General features: G+C 36.1%; 1 protein-coding gene across 1 annotated transcript; it reads left to right on the plus strand.

Moving 5' to 3' along the window:
• The first annotated feature begins 6,045 nt into the window (after window positions 1–6,045).
• LOC112046594 (TNF receptor-associated factor 6) lies at window positions 6,046–12,850 on the plus strand. The gene is made up of 7 exons (XM_024083286.2): window positions 6,046–6,264; window positions 6,942–7,093; window positions 7,842–7,963; window positions 8,346–8,539; window positions 9,115–9,275; window positions 10,344–10,598; window positions 11,356–12,850. The coding sequence occupies exons 1-7, from the start codon at window positions 6,223–6,225 to the stop codon at window positions 11,681–11,683; spliced, it is 1,254 nt and encodes a 417-aa protein (XP_023939054.1). The 5' UTR covers window positions 6,046–6,222; the 3' UTR covers window positions 11,684–12,850.
• Window positions 12,851–13,482: the final 632 nt, after the last annotated feature.

A 13,482-nucleotide genomic window follows, 5' to 3' on the forward strand; every position in this document is an offset into this window, starting at 1 on the left:
GAAGCATTAAATGATTTATCAACAACCGGAAGAGGCCCTATAAAATACAAGCAAAGCATTTCAAATACCTCCACGTCTTCCTTGAAATGCATCTCACGCACGTTTCATTTGTGAGTATCCTCGTTAGGAGCTGATTGGAGCTAACGAGCTGTCTGCAGTGAGATGTGTTCCGCGGATCGATGGACAGCAATAGATGCACTATCGCTAGGCGCATTCCTTGGCGGCTTTGCTTTAGCAGACATTTATCCGGAAATGAGAACCTATCTACCCAAGTTACGGTGGTCTTTACAAATCACAGTAGGTAAACAAGATATGTCCACATTATTGTGACAGTATTAGTGCTCTTTGTGACTCTTCTGGAATAGTTATCTACTATAGTCTACTATAGTCATGCTTTTAAGCACATGTGTGTAAAGCAATAGACATCTGGGCAAGCGCTGCCTGACTTAGACCTCATCACTGCTTTCCATCATACGCGATTGTCCAGCGCAAGCTCTGGAGCATGTACGATATGAGAGATACGAGCTCCTACAGCTCTTCCTGATTGAAAAAGTGGCTTAAATTGAAGAAAAGGAAGAAAAAAAGGCCTGATTTAAAGAACTGATGTCCTCAAACAATAAATCCTAATAAACCAATTTCTAATATTGTAACTAACATAGATCAACGTATAGAATAAAATTTCCTCCTGCTGCTGGATCGAAAAAAGAAGTATTTATACTACATAGCCTTTCTTGATGAATACTATTTACCAACACACATCACTAGTCATTTCACACCTAATAATAATTATAATTAACTTGTTCTTAAATTAATGGAAATAAATTTGATTAATAAGCTTAGAACAATTAGATATGGTTAATATATTTTATATAACATTTTATAAACAAACCATACATTATTTAATATAAATAAGTTATGAAATGACATGCGTTTTCTACCTTAATTTCTAATTTATTTGTTGGTAAACAGTACTCATCGAAAAAGGCTGCAGTATAAGTTCAATTATGTCAATAGTAATTACTCGTAACGCGTTGCCAAGGCCGCAGTCTTGGCTATGGGCTTAGGGAAGGAGATTGCAAAAAGTATACAAAACTGAACGCTAAATGGTTCCTAGTCAAAGATCCATCTGAAAAAGGAGTAGAAGTTTAAAAACAGGAAATTATGTAACTAAATTGATAAGTCCTTTAAAATTACCGCAAGGAGATACGTGCTGCGTCGACGATGGATATATTTTGCACGTGACATCGCTCGCATACTTCTGCGATTACTACACCGTTTACTGGAACGCTTCTTCAGAGAATATTAAAATTGTCATACTCGTACCTCAAAAATTAAGCCTTCCGAGTTTGCCTTTGGGTAACGAATTTGGCAGAGGCGTGCACAGAATAATTGACCAGGGTATGCTCTGGAAACGCAGTTTATTTTATGTCAGAATTGGTTTTTTTTACGCTGCTAGTATTTATTGTAAATTTAATAATAACTATAATAATTTTTTACCCGATTTCGTCATCAACCCATATTCGGCTCACTGCTGAGCTCGAGTCTCCTCTCAGAATGAGAGGGGTTAGGCCAATAGTCCACCACGCTGGCCCTTTGCGGATTGGCAGACTTCACACATGCAGAGAATGAAGATAATTTTCTGGTATCCAGGTTTCCTCACGATGTTTTTCTTCACCGATTGAGACACGTGATATTTAATTTCTTAAAATGCACACAACTGAAAAGTTGGAGGTGCATGCCCCGGACCGGATTCGAACCCACACTCTCCGGAATCTGAGACAGAGGTCATATCCACTGGGCTATCACTGCTCTCACCCGATATAATATAATATTATAATTTAATTTCCGACTTCTGTGAAGATGAATAATAATAAGATGAGATTTATCATTTATTATTTGGTACATAAATCATATTATCTTCATTTTAAGTTAAATGTACATAAGTATACCTACTTATTACCTGCAGTAATCTATGTTTATTTTTCGATATTTCGATTATTTATTTAAGAAAGAAATATGAAAATTTTAACCTAATTAAATGAAATAATAACAGGCGGAAGATTATAATATATGACAACAGCTTTACAAAAAGCTACATAACACAAAAAGTCATAAAATATAGCTAGCAAGCAGATTAAATACAGCAACTCATTCATCGCACGTTTTATGCGGATCTTCCGAGGGCAACATTTTATTTACTATCTATTATGTACCGTTACATAATCATAGTAAAGCACCGTAAAGCACTCTGTAGTAAATTACGTAAGTGGCGAGTCAGAATTCATTTAAATTGCAAATCTGCGGCGGTTTGAATGTGATACAATGTTAAACTTGTTTTAATACTGAGTTTGAGTCGCCACAGGTAGGTACCCAGTCCTGGAGTAGCCTATAAGCTATATATATTACACTAGCGAACGCCCGACACTTCGTCCGCGTGGAATTCAGTTTTTTACAAATCCCGCGCGAACAATATATTTTTCCGGGATGAAAAGTAAAGCCTATGTGTTAATCCAGAGTATAATCTAGTTCCATTCTAAATTTCAGCCAATTCGCTTCAGTAGTAGCGGCGTTAAAGAGTAACATACATCCGTACAAACTTCCGCGTTTATAATATTAGTAGGATTTAAGCAATTGCTTAGGGCATCCCATGTAGGCACACCAGTGTGCTTAGTGGCAGTTTTCAATGTTTTCATACTGTGACTATCTCGTAACCGTAAACGCAAATTTGTAAGGAATTTAAACAGTTTTGTAGTAGTGGCACTAGATGGCACTACTAATGGAAGGATGGAAGCGGGCTAACTTGTTAGTTAGGTAAACGAAACAAAAGTTGAAAGACCGGAAGTTGATCCCTTATCTATTTGGAAAAAAACAACAATAGGGTTACGAAAATAGGGGATGATTGATTGTTTACCTACTCCACGGACGACCTATGTAGCTCGTGGTTTACTTAATGAATGTAAGACCACGCATAACTTTTACAGAATACCCAGGCCACTCTAATCTCAGTTACACTTTAACTATAAAATCATATATTTAAAGTTGTAGGTGTAATAAGATTTACAATATTATTTAGACCGTAAACTTGATGTAGTAGGTACCTGCCTACTTCGTTAGCAAATTGTCGTAAAATGTGGAATGTGTTCAAACGAGATGTTATCTTCGCTTCGTTAAAATGTTACATAAGTTGTTACAATTCAATGTTACGAGCTATTAATTTCTATGCCAACGGTGGTATATGCGTGACCAACTTTGTAATTTGTATTACTGGTATAACAGTAGGTAAACACAACGGCAAGTAAGTGTTATATACTTCATCCGCGTGGAATTTAGTTTTTCAAAAATCCCGCGGGAATCATGCATTTTTTTTCGGGATGAAAAGTAGCCTATGTGTTAATCCAGAGTAAAATCTATTTCCATTCCAAATTTCTGCCGAATCGCTTCAGTAGCCGCAGTGTAAAGGAGGGACACACATACACACACAAGCACATACTAACTAATTCATGGTTTCCTAGATTTTGTATGGAAAAATGTGTTTGGCCGCGATTTAACTAGGCAACCTATTTGCAATGCGTCAATGTGAATAATTACTATCATTTATTTCTTCAAATAAATAACAGATGAGGGTAGGTATATATTTCTGCCGGATCCACCTTAACTGAATAACAAATAATGGAGCAGATTAGTCACAGTGGCAAGCTTAATTTGATCCACTTGGTGATTGCGAGGTCAAACGTGGTTCCATCCATCCATCCATTGCAAAGCTGCAGCGGTAATTAACGACTCAAATAAATTAATCGCAAAGCGAAAATGTTAGTGTGGATACTTAGTTCGATGAGCCGATGGAATTCCTGAGGTGCTGAAATGGCGAAACCCCGTACCTGAAAGCGCACTGTTGACTGACCAGCTGCTCTCCTCTAGAAGATAAGTCGATAACTGGTAATGCTGACGAGCTCACCTATATTTTCAAAAATTACTTAATTTAAGATACCAATCTCTCTATATTATTAGGTACTCAGTACAGTTAATAAAGAGCATGATAGATCTCCTTTTAGATATTATGTTCGCGAGAAGAATCCAGGGACGTGTAACAGTTCTCGACGTCTCGTTGAGATTGGGAATCCGGGATTTACTTGTATATTCATAGGTACTTACCTACGCTAGAATAACAATTATACCTAGCTACCTAGTATAAAATACCTTAATAATTAATTTGTATAAGCTAAAACCAGCAATAATGAAGAAACAGTTGCTGCATTTAGGTATTCTAAATAATGGTAGAAAGGTAACCTACCTACTTAAAAATGAATTAATTAAATTAATTGAAAATTTGAGAAATGTGTCACAAACGGTGACGGAAAAACATCGTGAGGAAACCTCCATATCAGAGAATTTTCTTAATTCTATGCGTATGTGAAGTCTGCCAGTCTGCATTGGGCAAGCGTAGTGGTCTAACCCCTCTCATTCTGAGAGAATACTCGAGCTCAGCAGTGAGCTGAATATGGTTTGATAATGATGAGGTACTTAAAAGGAGTTCCAATCAACATTCCAATCGCCAAAAATATAAACTCAAATATTTCTATAATTAGGTATTCTACTCTACAAGTCTAAATAATACGTATGCTCTACGGGCTTTCTTTCCCTGAACGTATTGTTGCATTGACGAAGGCAATAAGATTAATGTTCCAACATTTATTACATCACGTTGCCCAAGGATTTCGCTTTACGCTTATGATTCAACGGACTTTGCCGCAACTTGTTGGCAAGTTGACACGGCTGTCGTATACGAATTATAAGCATTATAACTAATGTTATATAAATACAACTGCATATTGTACCATAATATGTATGCAACTCAGAATCTGAACTGAATATGTTGCTTAATTTATCATTTAATACATTTAAAAATAATCCATCACATATCGATTCGTAGATTCAATATTTCAAAAATAACGATGATTAATAATATATAATATACGGTACAATCACAGACCCATTCAGCTGAGCTAAGGAGTTTTTAATTAATAAATTGTTAGTATCCTCCCTTTCCGGTTTAGAACCAATGCGATAATATTTCTATGCAAATAAGTGTTTTAAGGGTGGGAGTAGGAAAGAAGTTGGAGAGGAGGGTAGAGTCAGGGTAGGGTAGGGGTAGGATTGGGTAGGGATAGGGTAGGGTAGATTTATGGTGGGAGTAGGGTAGGGTAGTGCAGATAAAAAAAGCGGAGCTTGACCCGGTCAATGGTCGATACTGAAGCCTGAAATATTTTTTGTTATTTCTTGTTTATCGGTCTGTCCGTCTGAAACTACTGAATGAATTCAAACGAAACTTGGCATGATTTGAGACCATAATACATAGTGAAATAGGGGTTCGATTTTCATAATCGATGTACCGTCTGCATCCGCTAGTTTAGTATATTTTTATTTAAATACTACATTGGATCGAGTTATGCTTGGACTTTCTCTTTGTGATCAAATCAGAAATGAGCAAACCCGCAGACGGACCAAAGTCACTGAACTCACTGACATAGCTCAGCGAGTCGCGAAGCTCAAATGGCAGTGGGCAGGCCACATAATAAGAAGAGCCGACATTGCCATTGGGGTCCCAAGGTGCTGGAATGGTGACCTCGCACCGTAAAGCGGAGTGTTGGGCGACACCCTACAAGGTGAACCAAGGACATCAAGCAGGTTGCAGAAAACAGCTGGATGCTAGCGGCTCGAGATACTTTTGTTTGGAAATCCATGTAAGTGGCCTATGTCCAGCCGTGGACGTCCATCGGCTATTAATGCTGATAATGATGATGATGATGATGATGATGATGATGATGATGATGATGATGATGATGATGATGATGATGATGATGATGATGATGATGATGATGATGATGATGATGATGATGATGATGGAGGAAATATTTCTGATTAGAGTTGGCAACACTGGATACTCAGCCTCCTTACTGTCACTGTCACTATCAATGTCAATGTCAGTGTCAAGTCTCAACAGCCGAGTTTGTTTGAAGTGTCAATTCAATTCAATTCAATTCAATTTTTGATTTTATGGCTTGCTGCTGTGTTTGATGTGTCATTCATTTGCATTTTGTGTGTATTTGCATAAATTTATTTTCAATTAAATTAATAATTTTGACTGTGCAAGTGTACAAACTCCAATAGTTAATTATTTCAGCGTTTTTAAATGTAGTAAGTATTACTAACATAATAAAGGACATGGAACCAAACAAGACAAAAAGTGCAACAGAAGGTATTGCAGTAAGTAGACATTATTTCCATTCGTTTATTATTCTTGTTGTAATTTGAGAAAGACAAGCTTTAATTAGGTGGAGGTCATCACCGTATAATTAACATCACAATAGAGATGTTCTTTGCACACTATTTTTTAAATCAGTTACCATGTAGCTTACATACAGACTGATGTCTATGCAATAATCTACTGGACTTTTAGAGTATGAAACTAAAATAGTGATGAGCGATATTCTCCCAAGGTGCTAGGTTTGCAAGGCAATTCCGTTTGAATTAAAAAATAGTCCAATTAATAGATGGACATCTAGCCATCACTTAAGACATTTTAAACTTGAAAAGTTTTGAAAACTCACTGATGTCTGCATGCCAAAAATCCATGTAGCTACATAACTTTATTATTATTATCAGTATCCAAGTAATCTTTAAGAAAGTCCCACAGTGCCAAATGACTGTCTTGTTGAATTATAAATGCCAGACCAAATACTTTATTAATTTACTTTAATAAAGTATTTGGTCTTTTTAGAGTTTTTCGCTCATTTCAACTAATTTTATAGAGGCAAACTTTGTCTTTGACCAAACTTGTTTACAATTTTGCATGATTTTTATGAATATGAAATATAAAAAGAAATTTGAAATTTATTTATTTAAAGGTCAGCTTTTAATAGAGTAAAGTTTTTATTTTGTAGCCAATGGGTATAACAGCATTACATGAAACTGTCCTGAGCAATCAACCAGAGTCCCGCTATGAATGCCCGGTGTGTCTCAACTGGTTGCGAGACCCCGTCATCACGACATGTGGGCACAAGTTCTGTAATAGCTGCATCACATCTTGGTTACAGTAAGTCATGTTCATATACTGTGTATTGAAACTCTGTGTTGGCAATAAACAATACCTAATTTATTTAACTCTTAGCCACCTACCTTATATTTCAGTACCTTAATTTAAATAGATGATAATTAATTTTAAATGAAATTTTTGCCAATCAGCAATCTGCATTGGGCCAGTGTGGTGGCCCAAAAGTGGGTTGATAATGCTGAATTTAGTTTATTAACAGCTTAGGAAAGTTAGATGTGGCTTATAGCTTTTAAATAACATTTTTTTGAAAGAGAATAGGTACATAATTTCAACCCTTAATCACCTGATATGTGTGATGATGAAAAAAAAAATAGGGAAGAAGCAAAATAAAATATATTTTGTACACAATATGTATAAAGCTAGAGGGCCTGAAAGGGAATTCTCACACTTAAAGATGTTAGTTAGGGATAATGAGTAATTTTATATTCACATGATATAAAAATACTCCATCATTCTACACTAGAGATAACAACATATAAAATTCAGAGTCAATTTCACTTAAAGAAAAGTTTGCTGTAACATATAGTTAAGTTAGTAACTGCATTTATTTGTGTAGTTATTCCTTATAATTAGCATTGTACACAAAAAGGTGCATGTGTATAATTGTACACCAAACAGCAGTGCAAATCTCTTATGCATAGTCCTCCATACCTTGGAAAGCTCAAGCTGCATACTTTAAGTAGTAAACTTTAAACAAAAAAAAAACATTTGTATGTTTAATTTGTTACAGGAACAGTGGCCACTGTCCCATAGACAACATAAACCTCAGCATGAAAGTTGATATTTTCCCAGACAACTACACTAAAAGGGAAATCCAAGAGCAGAGAATGTCCTGCCCATTTGCAGCTAAAGGTACCTATTTACTACACTATAATTTGAAAGAATGGATTGAACATCATGTTACACAATAGGTTTGAAATTCTCCTTTTGCTAATGCAGTGGATTGAGTAATATTATAAATAGGAAAGATTTGATTGTTTGTTTCTCTGCTTGCTATTGCTCTGGATCCACTGGACCCATTTGAAAAATTCTTTCATTATTTGTTAGCTACATTATCCCTGAGTGCTATAGGCCATATTTTATCCCCGTATTCCTACGGGAAAATGACCTGGGGAGCAAGATCCCTGCGCCTTACCCGTACCCCCACCCGAATTTATCGTCTGGGAGGAGATGACCTGCCTGCATTGAAGTAAATAGTAATTATAGAATGAATAGGTTATAATCTTTTTTTTAGGTTGTGCAGTCAAAGTGACCCCCTTAGACTTGGACACACACATAACAATGTGTGAGTTCAACCAGCCAGACGTGTCCACTCGTACTGAAGCGAGGGTGCCCTGCTCCTTCCATGCTGTGGGATGTAGAGACTCTTTCGACAACCAGGAGGAAATGAACAATCACCTGCACAATGATATACAGACCCATATGAGTGTGAGTTATAATTTTTATTTATTGACTGTCCCTGGTATGTTATTAACTTCTGGGCAATCTACCTCCCTGCCACACGCCAAGTGGTTCTCCATATTTCATGATGAGAGACGTTTTGCTTTTATTGCTTTTTTTTTAATACATTGATTCATAAAAAAAAAAATTTACACTACACTACACTAACTAATGCCCATGATTTTATACATATGAATTTTTTTGCGCACGTCCGCGACTTCAGCTTTTAACAATTCCGGCGGGAACCATGGACTTTTCCAATGATGAATAGTAGCCTATGTGTTAATCCAGAGTAATATCTATTCCCATTACAAATTTCAGCCAAATCGCATCAGTAGCCGCAGCGCAAAGGACGAACAAATACCACCGCCGCCACCATGTTATACTACATTATTGCTTTACATTAGGTGGGCTAGTCATCATAGGCTAGCAGCGCAAAAATCTAACCCTATGATGACTAGTCCACCTTCCCATTGTGTGGTCATTACTGGGCAAAAACGTTTATGAAAAAAAAATGAGAGAAAATATTCAAACATTATTTTAAGAAAGCATTTTTTTTCCAGTACCTGATGAATGCATACTCAAAGATCCAAATAGACAACGACATATCGAATGCCAGCATCGACGCCAAAGAGCAGGAAGCCATGAGTCTATGGGAAGCGCCGGACAAGAATGGTGCCGAGGCCACGCCTGCGCCGCTACACAACACTAGCGCACTCATTAGGTATAATATCTATATAGTTTTAATCAGGGTTGTTAGGGAGCTCCGTAACCGAAACTTCCGATAGTTTCGGTTACGGAGCTCCTTAACAACCCTGATTAAAACTATGTAGATTATCCGATATAAAAAATTATCCGTAACCGTAACCGAATCCGAAATAAAAGTTTCGGATAATATCGTATAGGGCGGAGACGTTATGACAAGTTGTTTTAATCGGCCGGGAGCAGCTGACACACAAGCCGCGCGCATTGTTAGTTTTCTTCTGTTAGTTTTCTACGGAATTGATTGAATTTCTATTTGTATTTTTCTTTTAAAATTCCTTACAAATGATAGCTATTATTTATTTATTTATTATTTATTTTATATTATTATGATAGAAATTATCCGAAACTTCCGGATATAATATCCGTATCCATATCCGGTATAATAATTATTCCTATATCCATATCCAAAATTTCATATCCATAACATCCCTAGTTTTAATCCATACTAATATTATAAATGTGAAAGTAAATCTGTCTGTTTATCACCACTTCACAGCTAAACCACTGAACCAATTTGGATGAAAAAATTTCACGCAAAAGGAGTCGCGCGTACACTAGTAACATAATATGGCCTTGAAATGTCAAACAGTTATCCATTTTACTTAAATCATAGACTAGCCGACGCTTGGCTCGTCCGCGTAAAAATTTTTCATAATTTGTGAAACGCGAGAACCAATATAAGTTGACCAATTAGATATATCTTCTAGTGACAGTTGCATTGAATTCGGTTCCGCCGTACAAGAGGTAAACCTGAATAAACGCGCAGACAAAAAAAAATTATCAGTTCCTTTTAGTGTCCTGTGAGGAACAATAAACATTTGAGGAAACAAGTTCTTGAAATCACACACATTCATCTCATTCAATGTTTCAATGTCTCACCAATTTTCAGCCAAATCGGTCCAGTCGTTCTGAACTTATAAAAAGTTTAACTAACACAACTATCTTTTATACATAGACTTTTATATATATAGTGTGTTGACCTCAATGCAGATGTAAATAATAGAAAGTCCACTTCATTTTCTTCCAGAGCTCTATATGAAAGAGTAGTAGTGCTAGAACAGAGGAACCGTGAACAAGACATAGTCATAGCGAACATGTCCAAACAGCTCTCGGCGCTGTCGGTGGCGAAGATGAAGCAGAACAACGACATGTTGCTACGCTACTGCATGGGCAACTACATCTGGAAGATCGACAACTTCAAGGCGCGCTGCGACGCCATGTTGAAGGACCATTTTAAGATGTTATACAGTCCCGGGTTTTATACGTCGCCGAATGGCTACAGGTATTCATATATGCTCAGAAGCATAATTATCCGCCTATTTTAGTATACTCGCGCATATTAAAGTGGGCGGATAATTATCCCTCTGAATATATTACTTTTTCTCTCAGACCAATTTATAGAAAGACCATTATGCACGCACCCAAATTCAAGAACAAAATTGTCTGTGTTTTTCTGACGAAAATGTGATTAGATTTGGTATATATCCTACACTAAACTATGAGTTTTTGCCCGTTTTTAAAACCATTCAACTACACAAAAAAGTATTTTTACCGACGTGCTCTTTAACCGACGAACACAATTACAACTATGAAACATCAATACTAAAATGCATGTCACTACAGTAGGCCCTTAGAAAAAGTTGATGATGATGGCTATGGCCAATGATTGCACCATTATTTTGTGGTAGAGGAAACACCTCGAGCAGGTCCCAGGACTTGTGACCTTGGGTAGGTTTGAGGAATCCCTTTAGAATGCATAAACACTCACCTCCGCTGCCCAACGTGTTCTCCATTCCCACAATAAACAATTTATGGTCAATAATTACAACAAAACATTATTGCACAAAATCACTAACGCGACTAGCAGCGTGACGGTGTTCACGCTGCCTAACAAACATCACTATTGCAACAACTACAAATACCTACACCTCACCTCCACAATAACATAATAATGAATGTTAATACCACCTTAATCGAGGGACTCGTTACAATCCATTAGAACACAGCATTACTGCCTTAACACATCCCGTTACTTTCAGGTTCTGCGTCCGACTGAACATTTCCCCCCAGAACCCGCTCTTCTTCGCTCTACACGTGCACCTCATGAAGACTGAATACGACGACTGTCTCGAGTGGCCCTTCAATGGACGCATTTCATTCGCAACCATCAACCAATACGACCCAGATATGACCCAAAGGGACACTATGATGTCCAATTCCAACCTCGTGGCGTTTAGGAAACCGACTTCGGAAATATGTGTGCGGGGATTTGGCTACACTGAGTATGCGGTGGTCAGTGATGTTGTGAGGAATGGTTTTGTTAAAGATGATGTTTTGATTGTAAGAATCAATATCAAGTGTGTATGACATGAGGAGTGACTTTTTTGTTGTTTACATTTTGTTTTTTATATTTTTTACTTGGACAAAGCATTTAAATGTGTAAATTTATTTATTTGCTACCTCGAATGGAAAGACAGAATATGTACTTAAAGGATCATTTTTTTTGATTTTGACGTAAGGACTGAGGATTTTGTTTTTAAACTTTTTTCTTGGATAAACTATTTTAATAGCTTAACAATTAAGTACCTATGTATTTTTAAGCTACCTCAGAAGAAAAAGACAGAATAGGTAGAAATAGGAGTTACAGGATTACTTTTTGATATATCAGATGACATAAGGAGTGACCACCAATATAAGCCAGAAATCTTGTGGAAGTGACTTTTTAGTCAAATTAAATTTTGATTTTTAACTGTTTTTTTTTTTTGGAGGAAATATATTGGTGCTATTTATAAAATTGTATTATTACATTGGTTCATATTTTTTTTTAATGCAAGGTAAATTTTATGTTTCTTTTTTTAATTTAAGACTTGCAGTATTCAAAACCTCGTTTGGTTTTACCTGTTTGTTACTGCAAACAATGCAACCGCAGAACACATTGATTGAAATTATACATTCCTTAATATTAGAGAAATCTTTTTGAACTGTCAATAAAATTAATAAGTAGCATAAGTAAATACAACTCACTTTTTATATTAAAGACTTAGAATTTCAAGTACTTATTGTATCAATAGTGAAGGAATTTCAACTTCATTGTCGAATATTCATTATATTTACTGTCAAACAATTAATGTTTGGCACTTATAACGGAGCCCGTCCAAGTGTTAGTATTCTATTTAGTGTTTTTGTAGTTTTAAGATACCTAATTAAAAAAGTACAGTATTTTTATAATCTCGGTAAGATCTGTCATCACTTAAAAGTATTTTTTAAATGTATCAAAAAGGAATTAGAGCACAAAGTAAATGATATTATCAAGATATTTTACATTCCACGTACTTATTCGTACTTATTGTAACTTTGTAAATCGTACCATGTACCTCTTTGTATTACTAATTTTGTATGTCATACCATATTTATAAATATATTATGTTGATTTAAGTAAAATGGTGCCTTATTATTTTAATCATGTTATAAAAATTTTATACTGTTAAATTATACATACATAATTTTATTAAATAAAGTAGGTATGTATTTCAACTCTCGTCTTTTATTTTCATTAAATAGGTACTTGTCGAAAATGCTTAAATTTTTATAATGCAAAATGCAAAATAACAAACTGTTCAATCAAATGACACTGAGACCAGCCCACTTTCAGACAGGTAACATAGCGTAAACGCCTGCAATTTGTGTCGTTCTTGATAAAAAAATATGGTCTAATTTAATTTACTAATAATCGTCGTCATCAACCTATAATCGGCTCTCTGCTAAGCTCGAGTTTCCTCTCAGAATGAGAGGGGTTAGGCCAATAGTCCACCACGCTGGCCCAATGCGGATTGGCAGACTTCACACACGCAGAGAATTAAGAAAATTCTCGGGTATGCAGGTTTCCTTAAGATGTTTTCCTTCACCGTTTGAGACACGTGATATTTAAATTCTTAATAAGCACACAACTCAAAAGTTGGAGGTGCATGCCCCGGACCGGATTCGAACCAACACCCTCCGGAATCGGAAACAGAGGTCATATCTATCACGGCTCATTCATTTACTAATAATAAACTAAATCAATCATCGCCATGCAACCAATTTACACAACACCCAATTGTATTTTTATTTGTGGAAACTGTATTGTTTATGAGAACACAGAAATGTCAGAATTGAACCATATTAAA

Source organism: Bicyclus anynana, chromosome 6 (assembly GCF_947172395.1).
Source record: "Bicyclus anynana chromosome 6, ilBicAnyn1.1, whole genome shotgun sequence".
Taxonomy (NCBI): Eukaryota; Metazoa; Arthropoda; class Insecta; order Lepidoptera; family Nymphalidae; genus Bicyclus; species Bicyclus anynana.